The sequence below is a fragment of the Tupaia chinensis genome, unplaced genomic scaffold, assembly GCF_000334495.1.
Source record: "Tupaia chinensis unplaced genomic scaffold, TupChi_1.0 Scaffold000231_2, whole genome shotgun sequence".
NCBI lineage: Eukaryota > Metazoa > Chordata > Mammalia > Scandentia > Tupaiidae > Tupaia > Tupaia belangeri.
The window spans coordinates 3,039,211-3,064,929 of NW_006159707.1; the positions used below are offsets into that span (position 1 = coordinate 3,039,211).

The window sequence follows — 25,719 nt, forward strand, 5'->3', positions numbered from 1 at the left end:
AAAATGTAAGGATGGGGCCAGCCAGAGGCATGGTGGTTAAGGCAGCTGGATCTCACTGGCTAGCTGCGCAGTTTAAGTCTTACACCGAGCGCCTTGAGAAACACAGCAGGCTTACGTGTGTGCTGAAAATCCAGAAAAGAGATGCTGAATGAGGGGGTTGCAGTGTGACCATCCCCTATTATAGGGGGGTACTTTCTCACTTTCACGCTCTTTCCAAACCTCTCTCACTGTCTGGGGAGCACACAAATGCTCTAGCAAAGATTTTGTTTTTTGTTTGTTTAAGAGCACAGACATGCTCTAGCAAAATTTTTGTTTTTTGTTTTTTTTTTTTAAAAAAGGAATGGTGAATTAAGCCTTCATTCCTTTCTTCCGGGAGTTAATTTCCATGATCTTCCTGGCCATGTAGACTGCCCTCCCCCAACTCAGGTTCTAGAAGAGCCATCTTAGGTTGGGACTATATTTCTTTTCTTTGTTTTTTGTTTGTTTCTTTTTGCTGTAGGGTTTGTGCGCTCTCCAGAGAGAGACATAGAGTGAGGGAGAGAGAGAGGGAAAGTGAGAAATCACCTCCTGGGGGAAGGCCACTCTGCAGTCTCCTCTCCTTCATTCTCCTCTTGTGATTTTGGGCATATACACATGCATACACACAAACCTAGCACGTTTTTTTCAAGCTACTGGGTCCAGGACTTGAACTGTAAAGTCTGCCATGAGGGACCCAGCTTGGTTCCTATGTCTTACCCACCATGCCACTGGCTGGCCTGGGACTGCAGTCTGATATCCCAGTTAAATTATTTTTTTACCACAGATGAGAGGGCTTGGCAGTCTTCTTGTTTTGTTTATTTGTTTGTTTGTTCCCCTCTCCTCAAGTAGACATGGGTGCTCACCAGAGAGAGAGAGAGAAAAGAAAAAAGTACCTCCAATGGAGTGTGGTCATGCCATAACCCCTTCTCCTTCATTTCTGTATCATGTCAGGAATTGGGGAGAGCCTGGCACGTTTTTCAGGCCCTGGAATCAGGATTCTGACTGCACTATTGACCATGTGGGATCTGGCTCCCTTAACCACAGAGCTGGACACAGAGCTGGCCCCCCTTGTATCTTAATATTGTCTCTTCAGATGTTCACAAGTCTGATGCAGCTTTTGTATGTCTATATTTGCTGACCAGGAACATGGGGAAGTGATCGACTGTGTGCAGGAGCTGAGCCACTCTGTGAACAAGCTCTTTGGTCTGGCATCTGCGGCTGTTGATAGATGCGCCAAATTCACCAATGGCCTGGGGACCTGCGGCCTGCTGGCAGCCCTGAAATCCCTCTTTGCCAAGTAAGGCTGGGGAAGTGGGGGCGGGACCAGCCACATTGGAGTACAGTATCTGTCCCAATTAAAAATGTTCTGTATACCTGCTACATACAAACCATGGAGAAGCACTGGCAGCTGAGCCCAAGAGGATTTTCTTTTCTTTGCTTTTTCTTATTTTCTTTTTAAGGTTTTTGCCCTAGGGTGCGTGCACTAGACAGAGAGAGGGAAGTGAGAAGTCACCCCCTCCACACACCTAGCTAAGATGGCCACGCCACAATCCCTTCTCCTCCATTCTCCTCTCCATATTTTGGGCATGCACTGCATGCTCCCAGCATGATTTTCAAACCACTGGGTTCCAGGACTCAAACTGTGGTCAGCCACTGGGAGTCCAGCACCTTAAGCACCATGCTACCTGCTGACCCCATCTAGAGGATGTTCTTACTTAAGGATGTTCACCATGGCATTGTTTGGACAGTAGCTAAATAAGATAGGATGTAGTCACACGAGGGATCCCCTAAGCAGCAGGTAAAGTGTTAGTTAGCTCCACATGTATGAACAGAGATAAATCTCAAAAACACGCTTCTGAGTGATAAAAAGCAAGTTGCAGAGTAATATAGAGAGTCTAATACATTTTATATATTTTTAAAATACAAAAATTAGCGCCTGTTTCCTATAACAGGGCTGGGCAAACTTTGTTTACAAAGGGCCGGATAATAAATATTTTAGGATTTGTAGGCCACATGGTTTCTGTTTCAGTCGAGACTTTTGTGGCCCTCTACCTCTGTAACACAAAAGCAGCCATAGAGAATACATAAACGAATGGGATGACTATGTGCTACTAAAACTTTATTCAAAAACCCCAGGGGTGCAGTCCCCGGTTCTGAGGCTTTTGAGTACTTTAAAATGCATTGCATATCCCTGTGTGCACACTTTAGTTCACAGGTCACTCTGTCATCTATTTTTATTAAGTTTTATTGGAATGTGCTTTTCACTTACCTATGGCCTGTGATTGTTTCCTGCTCTGAAGGCAGAACTGAATAGTTGGAACTATGTGATTTGAGAAGCCAGAGTTATATGCTGCCTGGACCTTACCAGAAAAAGTTTGCTAACCATGATATAGAAGCTTAATAAACCGATGGCATTGGTTATCTCTGGGGATGTAAAAGGGCTGGGATGATTGTTATAGGGGATTTAGCTTTACTCTTTTTTTTTTTTTATTTAAAATTTTTCTAAAAAAGCATATAAATTAATGTATTTATTGTGTAATTAAAAATGCAAAAAACAAGGCCATCAGGTGGACTCTTTTTGTTGGACTCTTTATGGCTGATCACAGTTAAAGTCTCAGACGTGGCAGGTGTGTATGCATGTGTGCCCAAAGTCCTGAGAGGAGAATGGAAGAGAAGGGATTGTGGTGTGGCCATCCCCCCAGGAGGTGATTTCTTACCCCTTGCCTCTCTTCTCTCTCTCCTGTGAGCACGTGCACCTATACCCCCCCAAAAAAAAAAGTAAAAAGCAAAGTGAACAGTAGTAAACATCATATTAAGATACTAAGTAAAAGAAATCAGTCAGAAAACATCACATGTTGTATGATTTCATTTATATGAAGTGTCCAGAACAAGCTAATCCATAGAGAAGAAAATAGATCCATGATTGCCTAGGACTGGGAGTATTTGGAAGACATAGAGGATGACCAGAAAAGGGATAGGATTTCCTTTTGGGCTGATGAAAATGTTCCAAAGTTGTGGTCATTGTAGTTATACAATTCTGTGAATATGCTAAAAATTGTTGAATTGAATTCCAAATTGATGAATTATGTCATTTTACAATTATATCACAATGAAGCTGTTACAAGAAGGAAAAAAGAGAAAAGAAAAATGGTAGAAAAGAAGCAAGTAAGGAAAGAAAGAACAGAGATGGGGAGGGAAGCTAAAATTACATTCTGTCAGAAGGAAAATCAGTGTAAGGCTAGACTCTGACCTGTGTAATCTAGGCGAACAGGTTCTTAGGAGGTTATAAGCTCCAGTCTCTAGTTATAGACAGATGTATTCGAATGCTGTCCAAAAGACTTTCCCTTGGTAGTCTGTTCCAGAATGAATTTGCTGTAAGTTTCCAGGACTTCCTTATATTGAACTGAATGCTGTTTTGTTGTGGTAGGTTTAGGGAGCTCTAAGTATGTATATATAGCAATTAAAAACAGCACAATCTGTGAGGGAGTGTCTTCCTGCTTTTAATCTTTTTTCATGCCCCTGTGCCATTAAAGTCAGACTCTTGGGAGGCCAGCAGATGGCATAGAGGTTAAGGTGCTAGACTTGCACATTGCTAACCAAAGTTCAAATTCTGGACCTGGCAGCTTGCTTTCACACTTTCCATCTCTCTCTCTGTGTGTCTCTCTGGTGAGTGCATGTGTCCTATAGTAAATAGCAATAATAATAAGTAATAAAATTAAATAAGTAATTCTTTGCGGGACCAGCAGGTGGCATAATGGTTATGTCCCTGGATTCCCATGTAGTCGGCCATGGTTCAAGTCCCAGACCCTGCGGCTTAAAACTCATGTCAGGCAAGTGTGGGTGCTTTCTACTCTCCTGAGAGGAGAATAGAAGAGAAGGGATTGTGGCATGGCCATCTACCCGGTGGGTGTGATTTCTCTCTTTCTGTCTGTCTCTGTCTTTCCAGCGAGTATGCATGCCCTATAGCAAAAATCTCTCTAAAAAAAGGTTGGGCTCTTGCCCGCCATTTTTATTTTTAGCCTTTTTTTTTTTTTTTTTGAGAGGTTTTTGCTATAGGGCACATGTGCTCGCCAGAAAGAGAGAGACAGAAAGTGAGAAATCCCCCCCCAGGGGGGATGGCCACGCCACAATCCCTTCTCCTCTCAGGATCTTGGGCATGCACGCACACATGCCCGGCGTGAGTTTAAGCCACTGGGTCCGAACTTGAACCGCGGTCAACTACATGGGAGTCCAGTAACATAGCCATTATGCTAACTACTGGTCCCTGCCATTTTTATTTTTAATTTTTTTTATATTTTTCTCCATGGTGTGCATGCACTCACCATAGAGAGATAGACAGAGGCAGAGAGAGTAGAAAAATGAGAAATCTCCCCACAGGAAGAGATGGCCACACCATAGTCCCTTCTCCATTTCCTTCTTAGGATTTTGGGCACACACACTCACTTGCCTGGCATGTTTTTCAGGCCCTTGGGTCTAAGACTTAAACAGTGGAGTTGGCCATGTGGGATCCAGCACCCTAACAACTACATCACCTGCTGGTCCACCATCAACCTTTAATCTATCTGCCATGGCTGTTTAATCTAAATTTAGGAGATTAATTAGACTACTACAAAAAGACCCCGAACGTCAGTAAATTGCCATGCAATACCCCAGGTCCCAGTTGGTTATTAGGGTGGGACTGAAATGTACTAAGCAATTCTTCAAACCTGTTGCCAAAGAAATCCATTTATGAGGATGAGAGGTAATTTACCAGCCTCATCTCTCACCTGGTTGGTCACTGAAGTTGACTTGGTTGACTTAGTCCTCCTCGTCTGTAGCATTTCTCTTAAAGCTGCTCTGCCAGCATCATTAAGACAGTCTTGCCACACAGACGACAGCTTTTCATGGCCAGAGTTTTACTTTTTGGTGATGGCCAGCAAAGATGCTCTCAAGGTCATTAGCAGCTTGTCCAAAGCTGTAGAATTCCAGATGTTTTTAGGTTCGAGGCGCTTACGATGACACCCCTGTCATTTTTTCCCCTTTCTCCATAGGTATGTGTCTGATTTCACCAATACTCTCCAATCAATACGAAAGAAGTGCAAACTGGATGATATTCCTCCCAACTCCCTTTTTCAAGAAGATTGGACGGCTTTTCAAAACTCCATTAGGTAAAGTAGGGGATGGAATTTAAATGTGAGCCTAATGTAGTCAGCATAAACATGCATAACATGGTACATAGAAATGATAAATGTGCTTGTAAGGGGTTCATTTATTTCCTTCACTGCCTTGCTTTTAAGCTAATACTGTATATTCTAAATATAAACCAATAAACAAAGTAACAAACCAACAGAAAAACACCAAGAAGATTCCTCTACCTCTTAAAATACTTGGAAAACTACTTTATGAATACTTCCTCTCTGTGAATGGCTAAAGTTTTTTATATTTGGTTTGTGAGATTTTTCCCTTCTTAGCTTATTGTTTTTATACACCTAAAACTTAGAGCTTATATTTTAATTTCTTTCTTCCTTCCTTTTTTTTTTTTTTTTTTCCTATAGGCCATGTGTACTTATCGGAGAGAAACAGAGAGAGAGAGAGAGAGAGAGAGAAAGGGAGGATTCACTTCTGGGGAGATGGCCATACTACAATTCTTTCTCCTCCATTCTCTTGGGATTTTGGGCACACATGCACATACAGTGTGATTCTTAAGCCACTGGGTTTGGGACTCGAACCACACAGTCAGCCATGTGGATCCAGTGCCTTGACCTCCATGCTATCTGCTGACCCTATGTTTTTATTTTTTAGAAAAAGTTTATTTCAGGTCAACCAGTGGCATAGTGGTTAAGGCAGTTGGATCCCACATGGCCAACTGTGTAGATCCTGGACCTGGTAACTTGAAAAACATGCTGGGTATGTGTGTGCATGACCAAAATTCTGAGAGGAAAATGGAGAAGAGATTGCAACATGGCCATTCCCCCTGCGGGGTACTTTCTTGCTTTCTCTATCTCTTTCTCCTCCAGGAAGCATGTGTACTCTATAGCAAATTTTTTTGAAAGTTTATTTCATGAGACAAAGAGAGATAAGCACTTTCAGTGTCTCATCCCACAATCTGCCCTCCCTGCCTTGCCAGCCAACCTAGATAGATGGGCATGTACACACTCAGTGAGTACAGGTCAACCTGGAACTGAACTCCAGTCTTCCCTATGGCTTCCAGCATTGCATTGCCGTGCTATTGAAACACCACTGTGCTGGGCCTAGAGCTTGTATTAGGTTGTCGAGAAAGTCGTGATGTATTTTTTGTTTTTCTGTGCAAAAGTGCATCATGACTTTCCCAACAACCCAATATTCTGGAAAATGCACAGCTGATTGGGTCCTATTTCTGGACCTGAGAATTACAGAACTAAATGGTAAGGCAACACGATTTGACCTGGAAAGGGCCTTGTAAATGTTCAGTGAAAGACATCGAGGTGACCTTCTTTAGTGGTTGTTGAGGGAGAGATGAGGGGGTAGCACCTGTGACATGTGGACACTAGATAGACACTGTTGCTTCAAGCCCCGCAGCTTGGTGAGAGTGTGACCAGCAGTGGCCTGAGAAGGTCTGACCTTGACATGTTTAGCTGGAGTGTGGATTGCTGACCTGTGACTGGATCTGACCTATCAACATGTTTCATTTGATCATTTTTTTAAAAAATTTGGGTTAGCTGCCAACATTTAAAAACTGCATTTAACATAATCCAGATTTTATTTATTTACTTATTTATTTATTTCTAATGTTTAACTTTATTTACTTTATTTTAATTTTACCAAAGAAGGACAGGATGTGTAAGAGAGAAATAGAGAGAGAGAGAGAAAGTGAGAAAGCAAGCCACCAGGTCCAGGACTCAAATCATGATCGGCCATGTAGGAGTCCAGCACCCTTAACCACCATGCCACTTGCTGGCCCCTATAATCCAGATTTTTAATGTTGCCTAAAAAGTTGGAAGCTCTGGCAGTCCAGGGCCTGCAGTGTCACAGTGATCCACTGGGTCTGGCATCTGAGGTCCCAATATGAGATAAAAGGCAATCTAGGAATTTTTTTCTTTAAAACCATTCGTCTTGGGTATATGTCCTAAGCAGAGAAGCAGCTCCTCACCTGGCCCACTTCACCCACATGTATTTCCTACCTGACCCATGGCTGGAGCGATATGTGTAGGGTGCCCAGGACACTCGTGGTTTTCAATGCAGTGGAAGATGGAGCAGATCCAGACCCTCTGATGGATGTCAGGGTAGATCCAGAACCACCCAGGACCAGGGGGCTTCATGGGTTCCGTTCTAGAATTTCAGTTTTGGGTTGAATTTAATGTTGAGACCCAGTTTTAGTAGTGCAGGTGGAAGCGTACTGATCTGCAGTGCTGGAGGCTACGTGGCTGACTGCAGGTTTGGGTTCTAAGTTGGCCTGAAACACACGAGGTGGTTGCACCCAAGATCCTGACAAGCTGGAGGGCCGGGGGAGAGGGATAGTATGATAACACCCTGTCAAGGGTATGTGTCTCTCTCTCTCCCAAAAGAAAGACCAAAAAAAAAAGATTATCTTAATACCAAACAAAAAGAAAGAAAGAAATGCAATGTCTAGATGCCAGCTGTATCCTCTGTTGTCTAAGGTGGCTTGGAATACTGGAAAATATGCACGGGCTTGTTCTGTTGCAGTAGAGGGGAATGGAATATTTTACTTTCTCATAAACCTTTCTTATGATGGAATGCCTAGATACCCTGGTGATGATAGGTGCTTTTAGAGAAAGTTAAAAGTTAACTACACTTAAGATGTTTTTAATCACTGGATTTGTCCTGACATTATGAGTTTGGTGTTGAAGGACTCAATAACTGGAAATTGAAGCATGGCATAAAAGTACTTGAAAATTAAAAGATTACTAAATACAAATATGTGGGCTGGCCTCACAGCTGATCATTGAGGCTTATTTCTGAGAAACAGGTGGATTAATTTTCATCTGCCTTATCAGAGAGAGGGATGTACTTCTTGTATCAAAACAGTGTCTATGCCTTGCAAATAGCAGGTACCTAACAAATATTAAGTAACGTATTTGGATTTAAAAATCTGAGCTACCTACAGTGGCTGGCCTCATGGCTCAGCAGTTAAGCACAACACATAAGAAATTTGGATTCCCATGTAGCTGACCACAAATCCCAGCCCTGGTAGTTTGGAAAACATGCTGGGTGCATATGCATACATGTCCAGAATCCTGACAGAATCTGCCATAGGGAGCTTGTGCTTGTCAGAGAAACAGAAAGAGTGAGAGGGAGAGTGAGGAATCACCCCCTAGAAAGGATAGCCACGCCACAATCCCTCCTCCATTCTCCATCCATGCACGCATGCCCGGCTTGTTTTAAGTTGACAGGTCCAGGACTCAAACCATAGTGGGCCATGTGGGAGTCCAGCCCTCACCTAATATGCCCCCTGGTCCCCATTAATTGGTAATTAATGAAATGTTTTAGATTGGCCATCGAGTAGTTAACTGCTTTCCCAGAACCCAACACCACCAAAAAGACTGGAATAGTTAGAATGTTTTAAAATGAGACAATGTTTGTCCTGTAAATGTCAGCATTCCAGATACTTGAACTTGAAGTGGTTTGTGTTTTATTTAGGATCATAGCCACCTGTGGAGAGCTCTTGCGGCAGTGTGGGGACTTTGAGCAGCAGCTTGCAAACAGGTAAGAGAGGTTAGTCCTTAGGGTTCTTGCTTTGGGAGGAACCCGATCCAGCACACCGTGCAGTAAGGATAGCATATGGTGACATCTGAAAGCCTCAGAGTTCGAGGACAGTCTGTACCTAGACACAGGTGTCATTATTGTCATCATTAAACATTTATTGAGCACCTAAAGAGGGCAAGGCTCTGTCCTGCTTGGTAATGGTCACGTCATTTTGGTTAGAGATGAGGGTTTCTGCTTAAATAAGGAAACAGTACATACTGTCTCCAAATTACGTGTGGGCTGGGTTTCTACTGTTTGCTTGTAAGTCTGTTGTTAGGACTCAAAATAACTTTGTCCATAAAAGCAGTATTACAATTAGTGAATGAGTCCCCCAGGCCTGTCCACAGAATTGAAATGAACCTAGACAGACTGCCTTCTGGGTTTTGCCGTGGAATTCTGCGGTGGAGGGGCCCAGGAGAATCTCTGGGGTCTGCTGTAGGAAAAATCCATGCTACCACCTTTCTCTCCTGAAACCTCCAGGGCTGTATGGTGCCCTGAGGTGGCCCCATTCAGGCCTCTTTCTCCTCGAAGAGCTCTAGCCTCTCAAAAGTCCTTCTTTCAGCTAAATCTCTCACTCCCTTGGTTCATCTGATGTCCCTATTCTTCAGGACTGGAGGGGAAGACTTCTGTGTCTTGCAGTTGTCATCCAGCAGTCCCTTAACTTCCTTCTTGGATGATTCCTTACCATCCTGAAGTGATCTCTAAGTGGCCCAGCCATGGTGATACGTGCTGGTAGGTGCTGGAGGCTGAGGTCACCTGGCAGGCGCAGGTTCAGTTTCCCACCCACGCTGAAAGCCAGGTGTGGTGGTGCACAACTGTAATCCCAGCCACTCGGGAGGCTGGGCGGGAAGATCGTGGCATCGCGAGACCCTGTCTTAAAAACAAAACATCAATAACAAAAAAAAACCCCACTAATCTCTGAGTGATGGCATTTTGGGCATGTTTTAGATAAAAGCTGAAGTCTCTGGTCCTGGGGCAGCACGGGGCGCAGGGGTAAGATGCTGAGCAGGGAGGCAGGCTGGCCTCAGAGTCTGCCTCTGTGTCGACCGTTACTTCTTCTCACGACTATGTCTTCCTTCTTCCTGAGCCCACAGACTGTCTTCAAGTCTACGATTGTGGGTAATGGTTCTCATTTTGGGGAAAGCAGCTCTAGCTGTTCCTAAATCCCTGATGGTCCAGTGCAGAAATTATGTGACTTCCTAGAATGAATAAAGCCGAAGCACCTCAGACATACAAATGGATGCATACAAATATTAATAATATAAACCAAGTAAAGGCCCGCTCCCACACACGTGCCCCAGACAGAGGAGCCTAGGTGGAGGGGTGAGGGAGTTTCAACTAGTCTCAGAGGACTTAGAAGAAGAGGTGAGATTTTGAGGCTGGCAGGTGGTGTGGCAGTTAAGGCGCTGGACTCCCATAGCGCTGACCGCAGTTCGAGTCTTGGATCTGCTGACTTGTTTGCTCACTTTTCCTTTCTCTCTCTCTGGATAAATTAAAAAAAATAGTAATGATGAATAAAATTAAATAAAATAATTCTTTAAAAAGAGAGGTGAGATTTTATCACAGATTTGAATGAAATGCTTATAGCATTTCGTTTTCTTAATTATAGTAGTTCAGTACAAAAGTCAACAGTTTACAAGAATTCAGAATAAAAACTGAAAATCTCCTCTTCCTAAAAATGTTTCTTTCCAGAGAAAAACATTAACAGTCTCCCTTTTCCCCCACTTCATAATATTTACTGAGCTCTGATGATATGAATTTCATGTGAGTTAACTCATTAACCTCCCCAGTGGTTGAAAAGGTAGGTACCCTTCTTATCCCTGACTTGACAAATAAACAAAAATTGAGACATAGACTTTGGCATAAGTAATCATTTTATAAGCCCCCTGAAAAAATTATTTGTGGAAGTAGCAGTGATTTGAACCTTGGCATTACCTGAGTCATCCAGAGTGTGTGAATATCACCCCCATTCTGCCTTTTCTCACAGGTCACTACTCTTAGACTTGTGTTTCTCTAAGTCTGTATGTCAACACCTTTCCATGGGTGGATATACAGATTTTCCTCTAACCAAGGTGAATATTGCATCCCAAGGGCTATAGAAGTTTGATTAGTAGGTTGAATGGGACGTGATGGATGAAGGATGAGTCTCCTAACTGTTTTGCAGCCTGAGAGGCTGAGAGCCTGGCTCCAGCTTTGGCGTGAGAAGAGAACAGCTGGGTGTATCCAAGGGAGCCTCTGTAAGAGGTGAGGTCATCCTGGAAACACCGAACCTGGACAGGGACAGTCACCATCTGTGTCCCTGTCTGGGAGGCCACATGGCACATGTGTCGCAGCTGCCTGTAAAGCTTATCTTATCTCCCCATCAATCTCACCTGCAGATCCCAGACTCTGACCACAGACCACTCCCCACAGGCAGCAGAGGCAATAGCTCAGAGCGTTCCAGACTGCTTGGGCGACAAGACTGACCTTGGCTACTGGGCTATTAAGATCCCTTCTTTACTGGGATCATTTTGTGATTTATGGACTGAGTAAAGCAGGACTGAGCTGTGTGTCACCTGAGAGATTTCTCTCAGCATGAACAACTTGGGCAAGAGACAGGAGGGAGGTCACTGTGGCTCCTCTGTACTTGCCTGGTACCCACCACTGACTTTTTTTTTTAATAATTATTTATCTAATTTCATTTATTCATTCATTTATTTTAATTTGACCAGAGAGAGACACAGAGAGAGAGAGAGGGAAAGTGAGACAGTCAGCCATCAGGTCCAGGACTCAAACCATGGTCGGCCATGTGAGAGTGTCCAGCACCGTAACCACATCACTTGCTGGTGCCCTCCCACTGACTTTTGTAACAGTGGTATTTTTCACCAGAATGAGGTCTTAGTGGGACAGTTCCATGGCACAGTCAGGTGGGAGAAACCCAGTATAAATGTACACTTTTCTCTGGCTGAGGAGTGGTTAGTAACACCCTGAAAAGGAAGGAACTGAGGAAATAGACAGTGTTCTAATGCTCCCTCCCCTGTGACACTTCCTGCTTGCTCCTGGCATGGCAGCTAGCGTGGTGGCAAGAGAGAGCTGGCTTCTCAGAGGGCAAAGACAGAAGCTTGACTCTCAACTTCCTGGTCACCAAACCCAGAGTCACCCGTCATTCAGTGATCAGTTACTGAGCACCTGCTACATGTTGGACTCCCCCGTTAATTCCTGAGTTTCTTGAGGGCAAAGACTGTTTAATCACTTGATAGCCCAGACCTAGCGGAGAACCCATTACAGTGGTGAGAAGTGTCTCTGGCTAGTGAAGGCACCAGTGCTCTTTCCCGTGAGGCTTAGTTACAGTACTGGTAAGCACAGGCAGCAGGAGTCAGGTGCTCATGGCCACATCAGTGCCATAGGGGTGAAAAGGAGGCCGGGGAAGACTATTCCAACATTCGTTTTTTCAGACAGGCTTTTGCCCTGTCGTGGTCCTCCAGCCTCAGCCTCCCAAGTAGCAGGGCTATAGGTGTGCACCATCATTCCTGACTTTTAGAATGGGCCAGGAATCGAGCCCTTTTATGTGGCCTCAGTATACTGCTTATTGTCAGCAGCACAGCTGCCTCAACTGGGTCTATTCGGACATTTTTAACTAGTCCTTAATACTTAAACACTTCCGGCATATCCAGTTTCCTTCCACTTGGATGGCAGCTAACACAGCGAGGGCAATATCCTCCAAGCCACCTGAGCCTGGAATAGTGCAGTGACCCTGCAAAAGAGAGCTGGCTTCCCAGAAGGCAAAGACAGAAGCTTGACTCGCAACTTCCCGGTCACCAAACCCAGAGTCAGCTGTCATTCAGTGATCAGTTACTGAGCACCCGCTACATGCCAGGCACTGTGCTAGGAGTGAGGGATTCCGATGTGAAGACCAGGGTGCGTGTTGCCCTCACTTCTCATGGGAGAGGAATGAGACCATGTGGATCAGTGCATAGCAGAGGCAAGAGGCTGCTGGGAGCAGAGCGCTGAGTGCCCAGCTGGGGCTGCAGGCAGGGTGAGGAGGTTAAAGGCTGACAGAGGAGAAGCCTTTGGGACCAGTCCTTGAAGAAGTGCAAGGAGGGGAGGGCGTTTCTGACAGAGGAAATGTGTGAGCAAGGCATGTGGGCGTGGAAAGCACAGGGAGTGAGGAGAGGCTGGACACGTGGACGGGTGGAGGGAATGTATGTTTGTTTTGGAAGGCTGCAGTGCTGGAGGAGTCTGGGTACCATGGCTAGGTGCTTTTATTTTTATCCTGGAAACTAGAGTACCTTTGGGAAAAAGACAAAATCAGATTTACCTTTTAAAACTCATTCTCTTGACCCTTAGGAGAATAGATAAGATGGGGTGTGGAAGGACTAGAGGAAAGAGCCCGTTGGAAGGTTACTGCAATCCAGACAAGGAGTGGGGAAGATTGGAAGGAAGCTAGGGGCAGACGGGCCACAGTGTGCAGACAGAAGACGCAACCAAAACTAGTGGCAGGCGTAAGCAGCAGGGAAGACTACCTTGACCTTCACAGTAAAGGCAGGTGGCTGCTCATGTTGTCGGTGGCTCCTCAGGAAGATCCTAACCCCAGGGTTTATTTGCAAGTGCAGGCATTCCTTGACAAACTCAGGGGATCTGTCTTTGAAAAAGTGAGGGCGACACAAAGCTACCATGTCCAAAGCAATTTTTTTTTTTTTGAGAGGTTTTTGCTGTAGGGAGCGTGCGCTCGCCGGACAGAGAGAGACAAGAGAGACAAAGTGAGAAATCACCCCCCAGAGGGGATGGCCATGCCTCAATCCCTTCTCCTCCGCTCTCCTCCTGGAATCTTGGGCATGCACGCACACGCGCCTGGCGTGAGTTTTAAGCCACCGGGTCCGGGACGCAAACCGCGGTCAACTACATGGGAGTCCAGCGACATAGCCATTACACTAACTGCTGGTCTCCAAAGCAATTTTTTATAAGAAGTGATACCAAGGGGGCAGGGATCCAGGAATTAAAATTTGGGATATGTTACAATATCTTTTCTCCTGGTTACATATGTTCGCATAATTCTGTTTGCATCTGTGTAGGATGAATGGTGAAACTGGGCTGAGGAAACTCAGAGTGGGGGAGCCTCGCCATCAGGGGCAGGTCATCCTTGTTGGAGGTAGAGTCACCTTCCCAGCAGTACAAGAGGATGATTATAACGTGAACTTCCTTTAGGCGTTCTTTCTTGAAATTGGAAAGTGCTGGCTTCTCTCAGTAGATCCCTCTGTAGCACCCAAACCACAAAAATGAACATTACAACGCTTGTTGAAACAAACATTGCACAGGCCCAGCACAGAATGGGTGAGTCCCGTGGATAAAGAGGCGTGCAGTGAGCTGCCACCATCTTCCCCAGGGACAGCAGCCCTCTGCCCTGCCTAGAAGTTTCTGCAGTTGTGTGCCTGGGGCCTACCCTGGCGCTTGACTAGTCCACACCGTGAGGCTTGTCCAGCGAGCAGGGTATGCATAGAAGGTGCGAGGGCTCCAGTTGGTGTCCTGAGAACTGTCCTGTGTCAGCTGCCTGTCCGCATAGTTAGGAAGATGGCATGTTCTGGTGGCATGAGTGTTGAATCGGAACAAGAAACACTTGTGGGTTTTTGTGGACCAGGGTCCCACTCATTGCTACATAAGGAAGGAGCACATCTTTGTTTCCTTATGGACTGGACCTGAATTCAGTCTGCCTCAGAGGGGGATGTTCTGAGATTTAGTAAGGAGCAACCTGACTGCTCCCCGAAGAAAGTTCCGTACAAAGAGCTCAGGGCATAATGGTCCTCACTTTCATTTCAGGATTTTGTCCACAGCCGGGAAGTACCTCTCCGACTCCTACAGCCCGCGGAGCCTGGCTGGTTTTCAGGATAGCATCTTGACAGATAAGAAGAGCACTGCCAAGAACCCATGGCAAGAATATAATTACCTCCAGAAAGATAACCCTGCTGAATATGCCAGTCTAATGGAAATACTTTATACCCTCAAGGTATGAGACCAGCCGGCTGGCATTCGTACAAATGAAAGTTTTTCCCTCGTCACTCGCCCTCTCCAGGATCCAGGCTTCTGACTCTGTGTGTGGGCCTCCAGCTGTCACAGGCCCTGCCACCACTTCTTTGTTTCATTTGTGTCGGGATTTTAAGGAGCTAATGAACTAAACTGGGCTGAAACCTACTGAGATAAAGCTGTAGGAGTGGGATAGATGGATCTTTTTTTCTTTTCTTTTTTTTCACTTGCCAGAGTGTTCAGCAAAATCAGAGAGAGAGGGAAAGCGAGAAAACAGCCCCTAGGGGGCGTGGTCATGCTGCAGTTATTTTCCTCCAGTTCTCTATCCGGTCAGGGGTTGGGGCACACATGCACATGCTCTCAGTGTGTGTTTCTCCAGCCACAGGGGCCAGGATTTGCAATGCCCGTGTGGGATCCAGCCCTTGGTGCACTGCGCTTAGCTGCTGTGTGATGGGCCGGCCTAGATGGATCTCTGTACTGGTAGAAAGCCAGGTTGGAGAACGTGGCTTTTGGTCTGCAGCTACAGGGACTTGCTGTACTTCACTGAAGTGTTAAACTTGTCAGCAGGACGTGGGGCTGGACTGCCCTCGGGTCCCCTGAGGGGCATTCCCCTTTACCGGATGGTGTAGGAGAGTCCAGATGTGTACTGCCTGTGCGCAGGCAGAACCAGCAAAGAGGACCTGGACCCAGTCGTTGGCAGAGTCGCTCTCCAGCCCGGGGAGGAGCAAGGGTGGAGAGACGTGTCCTCCAGGGCTCGTCCCTCCGTGTCGGGGATCAGTGTCCTCTCCTGGCTTTTCTTTAAACTCTTAGTTTGTCTTCCATAAACCTGCCCTTGACTTGGAGCTTTGGGCCGCAGGACCAGGGACAGGGGACGTTCCCAACAAATGGAATGAGCCACAGCTCCCGAGAACTGACAGGGTTATGAGAGGGCCGCTGCGTCCTTACCAGAACTACCCCTACCTCCCTGGTCTGGTTTGCCCTTCATTCTGTGGGTGCTAGGTAGAGAAATCACTGCTGTTCCTGCACCCCCAAATGCACCACAAGTTCTCCTGACTGGCCTGGAGCTCCGCAGGGGGCAAACGGGGTTGCTGAACGGGTTGAGACTCCTGTGTGGCCCTCCAGGGTCTCCCATCTCTGCATCTTGGCCCGCCAACTGGCTGTATCTGTGCTTGACAAACAGAAAGTTCTGTAAACTCATTCATCCATGCTTCTGTAACTAAGTCAAAGTAACTCCATTTATCTTTATTGCTAATCTGATTTATGTCTGTTATAATCAGTTCAGTTATAAGAACAAAACTATGGTTACATTTTCCATCCCTATATTTTCTCAGGCTGTTTGAAATTCCCTGAGACTCACACAGGTTATACGTAGTTTGGCTTTTAGCCAAGTATAATTGGCCTGACCTGCCTGGGAATCAGGGCTGTGTTCATCATTCAGGCTTTTTTTTTTTTTTTTTTTTAAAGTATATTTAATTCTACCATGAGTCAAGAGACAGAGAGACAGTATCCCCAATAGGGTTGTCACACCATGATTCACCTCTAGCCCTCAGCCATCCCCAAATCATGAACATGTATCCCGCATACTCTGGGAGGTCTCCAGACTTGAACTGGGAACGTTCCCATGTAGGGTTGCTTCGAAAAGTGTTGCATTTTACCACTGTTCCACCATCCAGCCTCTCTAGTTTTATTTGTAAAGTCTCTGATCCTTTCTTCCCACCTCCTCTGTCCTTGAGGGACAGTCACAGGTTCATTATCCCTAAACTGCCAATCCATAAACCCATGTTCAACCAGATGCATCAGAATCACCTGGAAAACTGAACTAGAAATACATATTTCTGGGGACCAGCAGTTGGCGTAATGGCTATGTCGCTGGACTCCCATGTAGTCGACCGCGGTTCGAGTCCCGGACCCGGTGGCTTAAACTCACACCAGGCACATGTGCGTGCGTGCCCAAGATCCTGAGAGGAGAATGGAGGAGAAGGGACTGCAGCGTGGCCATCTCCCGGGGGGTGATTTCTCGCTTTCTATGTGTCTGTCTCTCTCTGTCTTCCTGGTGAGCACACGCACCCTATAGCAAAAACCTCTCCAAAAAAGAAAAGGAAAAAGAAATACATATTTCTGGACTCCACTCCTAGTGGACTCTGATCCAGTAGCTCTGGGGTGGCGTGTGTATGTCTGAACTTCAGTGTGTTCCCCAGGGGACCTGGGGCCCAGCCCAGCTTAGCCACCACCACTGTATGGAACTCTCCCTCACGATCCTCCTTCCAGTGACTTTTCAGAATGTGTAATTAGCTGATATCTTGGTTGAATTCAGGGCTTAACAAATTTGCCTTTCACATTTCCTTAGGAAAAAGGGTCGAGTAATCACAACCTGCTGTCTGCGTCTCGAGCAGCCCTCACTCGGCTTAACCAGCAGGCCCACCAGCTGGCCTTCGACTCCGTGTTCCTGCGCATCAAACAGCAGCTGCTACTGGTTTCCAAGATGGACGTGAGTCCCCGACTGTGGTGGTGGCCGCTCTAGTCCTGCCTCCTCAAGCAGATTCCAGTGTAGGCTTAACCCTCCCTGCCTCCAGAGCCTTGGGAGGATCCCACTATTACTCTCGTAGGCTACAAAGAGTCACTTTCCCACTTCAGCTTAATGAATTTCAGTGCATGAATGTCTTATCTTAATTGTGGTTACTCTGGTACTTTATTTATGGGCTGTTTCTTAGGATTATTGCTTGATTAACTTTCCCCATTTGGGGCAGCACAGCTGTGCCCTGTCGGGAGAAGTAAGGGAGATTACGTGCCCTGCACAGGCTAGGCCAGGTCAGTAGAGCTTGCTGTCTTTCGAGACTGAATTATTTTCATGCCACACAAAATGTTTGTGGGAATTAGTTCTGGAACTTTACTCAGGGGAATGCCTTGTCAGATTTGAGCTTGTGTTTCTATGGGGGCCTTGGATGGTGCTGCTACTTCCTTTCCTTGATACCTCTTCTGTTTGGCTCTTTTCAGAGTCACCTTCCTCCCCTGGCACCCTCTTCTCTCTTCAGACTGCCCTAATTCTTTTCCAAGGCGTTGCCTATCAGTCCTAGTTTCTCTGCTTGCTCTGTCTTCCCCACTTGCCTTTTGGATTACTGGGTAGAGCAGTCCCCTCCCCGCCAGTTCATCTGTCTTATTGATACCTTCAGTTCATTTGGATTCCAATTACAGGCCTTTAATAACCAAGAGATCCTTTAGACAACAATATTGTTGAACTTGAGATCATTGATTCATCTTCACAAAAGATGGGAGTTTCTAGGTCTTTCCAAGGCTAATACCAAAAGATTATGAAAACTATTGAGAGATTGGAGTCATTGCTTTCTGTTAAGCATGTTTCCATTTCAGACGGATGTTGGTACTGACTCACCTGCTCTGAAAGGTGAGGGGATTAGTTAGCATTCCTTATATCTCTTCCCCACCTCCGTATTTGGTTACTTTTAATATTTATTGTGGCAAAGCTGAAGATACTGGCCTTCTGTTCTGAAACCTTAATTCTAGTAGTTATTGGTCTCTTGGGTCTGCGTTTGAACAGGTTCAGTGCTTCCCACTGGTCCTGTTCCCTCTACTTCTGCATTCCAGAGTTCTTTATTCTGACTCAGTTCAGTTGCCTGGACCTCCCCTCATTCACTGCAGTCCCGCGGTCGCTGGGAAGGGCGCAGGCAGCTCTGGAGATGAGGAGGGGCTCTGGGTGTATCAGCGCACCAGCACACAATGCACGGGCAAACACTTCAGCCTTAAGGATTTGAAAATCAAGCCCTGGTCATTCAATGTTTGTTTTTAACATTTGCTGGTAAATCATATTGCTCTTCTGTATTACAAAACCATAAACCAACACAATATTCAATTTCCAAATAGATTACTAAAGCCTATGCGTATTACCTGGTGACAGATGGATAGAAAAGCTTACTTGAAAGACATTTTTTCCCAAATAATTATTTTATTTAACTTTATTTATTTTAATTTCACCACAGAGGGACAGAGAGCAAGTGAGAGAGGGAAAGTGAGAAAGCAAGCTGTCAGGTCTGGGACTTGAACTGCAGTCGGCCATGTGGGAGTCCAGCACCCTTAACCACCATACCACCTGCCAGCCCCATGAAAGACATTTTAAATAAATTGTGAATGATTAAAAAATAATCTACGGCATTTCCCTGTGGCCCTCTTCAAGTGCACCTTCACTGCTGCCCTTTGAGTCCCTCCCTGACCCAGGCCACTCCGTCTCGCCCTTCTTCCACTCTTCTTTTCCACCCTGGCTCTCCTTTCCCCCACCCCTCCACCTGATCACCTCAGCTGGCCTTGCTCCGCGACCCCCTCGCTGAAGCTGTTCAGGGGTCTCTGGCCTGCAGCACTTGTCTTGACCTCACACGTCAGTCCTTGCTCCTGCCCTGGGCCACGGTGTAGTCCTTGGTCTCATGGAGCCAATGCTTCCTCCCACCATTCTCTGCCTGGCACCACCTCGGCCCCCTCACTACCCTCCTCTGACCTCTGAGCTACCATGTATCACCATTTCTTCCTTTCCACCCGTCTCCTTTTGTCTCCGTGGCTGCTACCCTCGCGTGCGCTCACACCCTCTCTGAGCTGTTTTTCAGCTTTTCATCTGCTACCGACCCCAGTTCTCCTCACGAGCATTGCTCTGATTTTGTCCCTCCCCATTCCTGGCTCCCTAGGGCCAGTCTGATAGTCTGTTTGTCTTTTGTTTGTTTGATTTTAGGTTTTTGCCATAGGGCACAGGGCAGGTGTGCTGGCTAAAGGGAGGGAAAGTGAGAAATCACCCCCTGGGGGATGGCCAGCCACAGTCCGTTCTCCGTTCTCCTCTTGGGATTTTGGCCATGCATGCACATGTGTCCGGACTGATTTTCAGGTTGCTGGATCCAGGCCCCAAACTGTGGTTAGCCATGTGGGAGATCAGCACCTTCACCACCACACCTGGTAATTCATTTTTTTAAACTTTTTATTTTGGAAATGTTCACACATGTGAAAGCAGTGTGTGAGGAGCTCCATGTACTCACGACCCAGATTCAGTGATGATCAACTTCAGGCCATCCTCGTTTACAGATCGCTCCTTATCTACAACATAAGGACTACAGAAACTTTCTCAATACCATAGTCATCCCTGAAAAGTAAAAATAATTTTTTAATATCATTCATGAGTATTCAAATTCCAATCATCTTATAAATGTCACATTTTAACCATCTGGTCAGGACCTCAGATCCAGGATCCTGTACACTGGGATTAAGGGATGAGTTCTTTATGTCTCTTTGATCTACAGATTTCTCTTCCATCTCCTTGCAACTTATTTACTGAAGGTAGAGCCTTTTCTTAGCCCCGCATTCAAAGCTGTGCATTCTCCTTCCAGGCTTATTTCTGCTGCTGGGCACCATGTGTGTCCTGTGGCTTGTGTTTCTCTAACCCTCCTCTGAGCTCTCACTGTATGCAGCCTTGCATCTGACACTGAGAACTCTGTGTGTGTGCACAGAGATGGGGTGGGGAAGAGAGGACTGAACCGTGGAGGACAGAGTAGGAGTGGATTGGGGTCTTGCTTCCCCAAGTAGCTTCCGGAGAGCAAGGACCAAGTCTTAGATTTGTTGCAATCTTCCTAGCATGAGACGCAGTGCATCATGGGCAATTGGTAAAGCTGAATGCAGGAGCGTCTTTCAGGTACATTGGGAGTTAAGTGGGACGAAGAAGTTGGGTTTTTTTTCTTTTTTTGGAGAGGTTTTTGCTATAGGGTGCGTGCGCTCGCCAGACAGACAGAGAGAGACAGAGAGACAGAAAGCGAGAAATCACCCCCCAGGGGGGATGGCCACGCTGCAATCCCTTCTCCTCCATTCTCCTCTCGGGATCTTGGGCACGCACGCACACGCGCCTGGCGTGAGTTTTAAGCCACCGGGTCCGGGACGCGAACCGCGGTCGACTACGTGGGAGTCCAGCGACATAGCCATTATGCCAACTGCTGGTTCCCGAAGAAGGCTATTTTGAAATGAAAGGTTTCTCAAAGACAAACGGGAATCTAGAAAAATTTTAGTGTAGGGGTATGAGGCTAGCACAGGGAAGAAAAGCTGTCTCCTGCCACAAAGAAAACGGGAGCAGAACAAGTTGGTGCTGGAGGACGTGGAGAGGCATGCCCGAGGCTCTGCCTGAGCCAGGAGCCCGGGGTGGACGTGGTCGTTCATTCCCAGAGTGCTACTGAAAGGATCAAGTGACTGGATCGGGCATCATCTGGCAGCGGAGATCAGCTACACTGAACCTCAGGAGCCACCCCCAGAGGCCAGCCAGAAAGGGCCTTGTCCAGGCTGCCTGTAGAGTGGCTCATTCGGAGTTCAGAAACTGGGTCTGTTCAGGTGTGCCAGGCTGACGCTGTGTGCACGTGTGTACCTGCAGCTTACCTAACTAGCAGAGTGCTGAGAAGGCTCATCTGGTGACTGGCAGCTGCTTCCACTTCCCACTTTGTTCTGTTGGCGCTGAGGCGCTCTTTAGGCAGGGGGCTCACCGGGGGCAGCTGTTGGGTTTGGAAGCTCCATTTTATCCCTTTCCCTCTGAATCCTGAATCAGCTGAGAAATAAATCCAGAAGGCAGATTGAAATCAAAGCAACAGCTTCAATTCCTGTAAAGCAGGATTGGTGAATGAGCCAACTGGATATTCCTACAGCCAGGGAAGCTCCCTCAGCCTCCCTCCTCTCGGCGTGGAGCACCACAGGCGTTCCTGTTCTCTTTAGAGCTCAAAGACCCAGGAGTTAGTGAGACTGCCTGTGCCAAGCAGCTTTTGTACACACTGACCCCACCATGTAGAGAAACTCACTCCGAAGGATATCTGACTCTCACTTCACATTCTTAGTGAGATTAAAGGAATCCGTTCTTTCCTACCTGGTAGTTTAGCTGAGAAGGCAGAGTCTTAAGGATCTGCAGTAATGCAGAGAGTGAGGGGTTGCTTTCTCTGTGGTGGGCTAGAAGCCCCTGGCCTGCTCCATAGTGGTAGTACCAGAGGGCCTCTCTGGTCAAAGACAGTGCCTATAAGAAAGGCCACTTTCTTCCTGTATTTTTACAGGGCACCTTCGCACATTGCCTGGCTGTCGTGTTGTTGACCGTTGCCTCTCCTTCCTTCCCTAGAGCTGGAACACAGCCGGCATTGGAGAAACCCTAACAGATGACCTGCCTGCCTTCAGTCTCACCCCTCTCGAGTACATCAGCAATGTAAGGGCTTCTGCCTGCTTCTCTGGGATGGTCATAGCTTTTGAGACCTCACTGTGTCTTTTGATTCTGGTTCTTCCAATGAAGTGGTCGTCACTCATCAGTGCTACCCGAACCCTTGGTTTTGGGTAGTCTGTGTCTGGACTCAGGAAATGCACAGAGCCACATGGCGGTGTTAGACCCCAGTACATTCTCCTTCACATCTCTCCCAGTGTGGGATGTGCCCAGTAGTTAAGGGCCTCAGAGTTGAGAATCCAATAAGAAATTCCGACTTGGGGTGTTAGGAAGCTGGTGGCCAAATTTTTCAGGAGAATAGTAAGTGTGTGGTTCTGAAATCAAATTCAGCCAACTTTTAGTGAGTGCCATCTACATGCCAGGTTCTGTGCCGAGTGCTTTCATGTTTAACTTCATGGCAATCAACAGATCTCTTAAGAATTGTAGTTACAGAGATTTAAAATGAGAAGAGAATGGAATAAACCCTGCAGGAGAACAGGGCACTGGGAGTCCTTTCCCCATCCCCATTCACCATGGGAATTGACAGTTACCCATCTGCACATGGCCCTTCCTTCCATTTCTTCTTATAGTTTACCCTGGCTGCCCTTACATGTTAGTTTGCCCAAAAAAGTTCTGTATAGGAGTAATGTAAGGGACTTCATAAAGTTTATGTTGAAATGGAATTAAAGTACAAGTTTATTTTGGTGCAAACATTTTTTGAAATCTATGCATAGTTTCTTCATAATACACACGTTTTATGAACCTTTTGAAGACCACCATGTTACCCCCTCAAACCAGGTATACCTAACACAGTCAGGGATTTCTTATCTTCTCTAGGCAGTTTCTGCCTATGCTCTCACATTAGAATCCCCCCCTCTGTGAGCTGGACATCCATTGTAATAGATATAAAGAAATCAAGAAGTAAATACTGCAAAGTTAGAAGCAGTGTGTAGACGTCCCCCCTCTGTGAGCTGGACATCCATTGTAATAGAGATAAAGAAATCAAGAAGTAAATATTGCAAAGTTAGAAGCAGTGTGTAGACATCCTCCTCTGTGAGCTGGACATCCATTGTAATAGAGATAAAGAAATCAAGAAGTAAATATTGCAAAGTTAGAAGCAGTGTGTAGACATCCTGCTGGCCAGCGGTGAGGGGGGTGGCGCTCTGTCCCCTGTTCATCTGGGGCAGTGTTGCATCTCCTTTTCCTTCTGTTTTCCAAGAACTACCTAATATCCTATACTGATGGAACTGTTAAGGTGTTGGTTGGTCTTCGTAACCAATAGGGATAATCTTATTTTCAGAATTGCAGCTGTAGCATGACACTCTTTTTTTAAAAAAAATAATTATTTTTATTTATTCATTCATTTACTTTTGAATTTGATCAGAGAGAGACAGAGGGTGAGAGAGAGAGAGAGAGGAAGTAAGAAAGCAAGCCACCAGATTCAGGACTCGAACCGTGGTTGGTCATGTGGGAGTGTCCAGCACCTTAACCACCACGCCACCTGCTGGTCCCTGCATGACATTCTTAATTGATTTAGAAACTGTTGCAGATTGTGTGACCCTGTCGCCTAGTGGTTAAGGGAGCCAGATCCCATGCAGCCAACCATAGGGTTTGAGTCCTGGCCCTGGTAACTTGAAAAACACACCACAGGTGTGTACATGTATGTGCAAAGTCCCAACGGGATGAAGAGATGGAGAGGAAGGGATTGTGGTGTGACTACACCCCATGTGGGGAGTGCTTTCTCCCTCTCCCTATCTGTCTTTCTCTCCATGGTGAGCATACATACCTTCTGACAAAATTTTTAAAAAGAAAAATAATGAAGGGATTTGAGGGGTTACTCAATTGATTTTGAGGTTGAAGGCAAGAAGGTCAGGACCCTCTCCTACCTCTGGGAGCCTCTTGTGTCATTGGTACTACAGTGCCTGGAGGCTGATGACCTGAACTCAGGAGAGGAGCATTTATTGAACATGTGCTGCAAGGACACAAGGACAGTGCTAGGCTTTCAGTGTGAACTGGGGCACCCCGAGACAGAGACAGCGTATGATCTAGATTATGTCCATGAGGTAGTGGGGGTAGTAGCCCTGTTTCTCAGGGAAACCTTGAGGCTCTGGGGAATGGGAGCGGGACATGACTGCTTCGTTAGGGTGCCATCACCCTAACGTGCATATCACATGATGTTAATTTCATCCTCATCACGGCCTTGTGAAGCAAGTATGAGGTCATCTTCGTTTCAGCAATGGTGAAACCAAGGTCCTGGCAGATCAAGTTTCCCAACGTCACACAGTGGTAGAGCCAGGGCTCAAACCCAAGTCTGCATGGCCACAGAGCTTTTCACTCTTCCCAGGTTACAGAGTTTACCCAAACAGGATGTCAAGAAGTATTTATTGAATGTGTGAGAACAGTCAGCAGATAACCACAGGTGTGATGATAAGTATCCCTTTCCATATTGACTTCCAAAGAATAAGTTTAGATGAGACTCTTGAGAGAAACTTGGGGCTGTGGACAATTTGTTTAGGAAACAAATAGTTCCTACAATTTAAGGCCAATTGATTGAAGTTTGAGGTGCAGATTGCTGAAATGTGCACTGTAATGACACGTTGCCTCACTAGGGAATGCCTTCACCCACACAGAATCATGCAAGCATTATAAAGGGATGAAAAATGAGAAAATGCTTTGAAAATTAAAACAAGGTATAAAAATGATGATGCTTTGAATAAAATCAGATCTATGGATTTACATAGAAGTTTATGGTTATAGATGAAAATATTCTAAATACAGTATTCCCAGGGTCTTTGCGTGTAATGGGTGTTCAGGAAGTGCTTGTTGAAGGAATTAGAATGGAGAAATTCCAGCACCAGAAATTCGTACCCCCTAGCCTTACAGGAAAATGATGAATGTATTGCCATTTTCAAGCTGAAATGTACAGTGGTTATTCTTAGGTGAGTAGCCACTTGCCTGATTTGAATGAGACTGTACTAAGTAAATGAAAGAAAAAATAGGCTGATTTAGCTGTGGGGTCGTTGGAAAAGTCACGATGCATTTCTACATAGAAAATATGTCATGGCTTTTCTGACAACCTAGTATTTTACCATCTGTGTACCTGTGGAGAAGACCATGCTATTAATCTCATTGTGGTATATCGTGGGGTACTTAGGCTTAGTCCAGCCAAACCATAGCAAATGTTTAGAAATGAGGGGACAGTTATCCTTTCTTTCTCTGGGCTGGGAAGATTTTGGAGTCTGCATTAATTTCTGGAGACCACATTCCTTGAGGGATCCTATGTAGGTGTGCACAGGGCCAGATTGAGACGATCTCACTTAGGTATCAGTGAGATGAATGGTATAGAATGAATACGTAGCCCTCCCCTCACACACACACACACAAAGGCAACAGTAGGCTCAAAGGCTCAAAGACCTTTTTAAAAATATATGTATTATGTTGTAACCTGAAAATTAAATTAACCTTATTTTGAAACAAAATGTCTACTTACCATAAAACACAAAACAATTATGAGCTGTGATAGAAATAGGTGTCTAAAATATATCAAAGATGACAGTCACTTGTATGATCTGACAAACAAATGACAAATACTCTATTAACTGTGGACTTGTCCCAAATGTCTTCTAAACCTCCTTTTGTAATTCCCCACCGGCCAAGGAGGTTTTGTCGATCTTTATTTTCTACAGTTTGCATTATGAAAACAATGTAGTTTCCCTCCAAATTAATTTATAACTTAATAAATGGCCCTTTTCAAACAAAAGTCTTTCTTCTCTAGCTTAAAT

At 45.8% G+C, this 25,719-nt stretch overlaps 1 protein-coding gene across 2 annotated transcripts in view; it reads left to right on the plus strand.

Moving 5' to 3' along the window:
- The window catches only part of COG7 (component of oligomeric golgi complex 7), a 92,456-nt gene that overhangs the window by 39,491 nt on the left and 27,246 nt on the right, over positions 1-25,719 (plus strand). For both annotated transcript variants that reach the window (XM_014587741.2, XM_006148310.3), the window contains exons 9-14: positions 1,161-1,315; positions 5,049-5,165; positions 8,635-8,700; positions 14,533-14,719; positions 17,084-17,224; positions 21,863-21,946. In XM_014587741.2, coding sequence (XP_014443227.1) covers positions 1,161-1,315; positions 5,049-5,165; positions 8,635-8,700; positions 14,533-14,719; positions 17,084-17,224; positions 21,863-21,946 — 750 coding nt within the window. The remainder of the gene's footprint in view (positions 1-1,160; positions 1,316-5,048; positions 5,166-8,634; positions 8,701-14,532; positions 14,720-17,083; positions 17,225-21,862; positions 21,947-25,719) is intronic.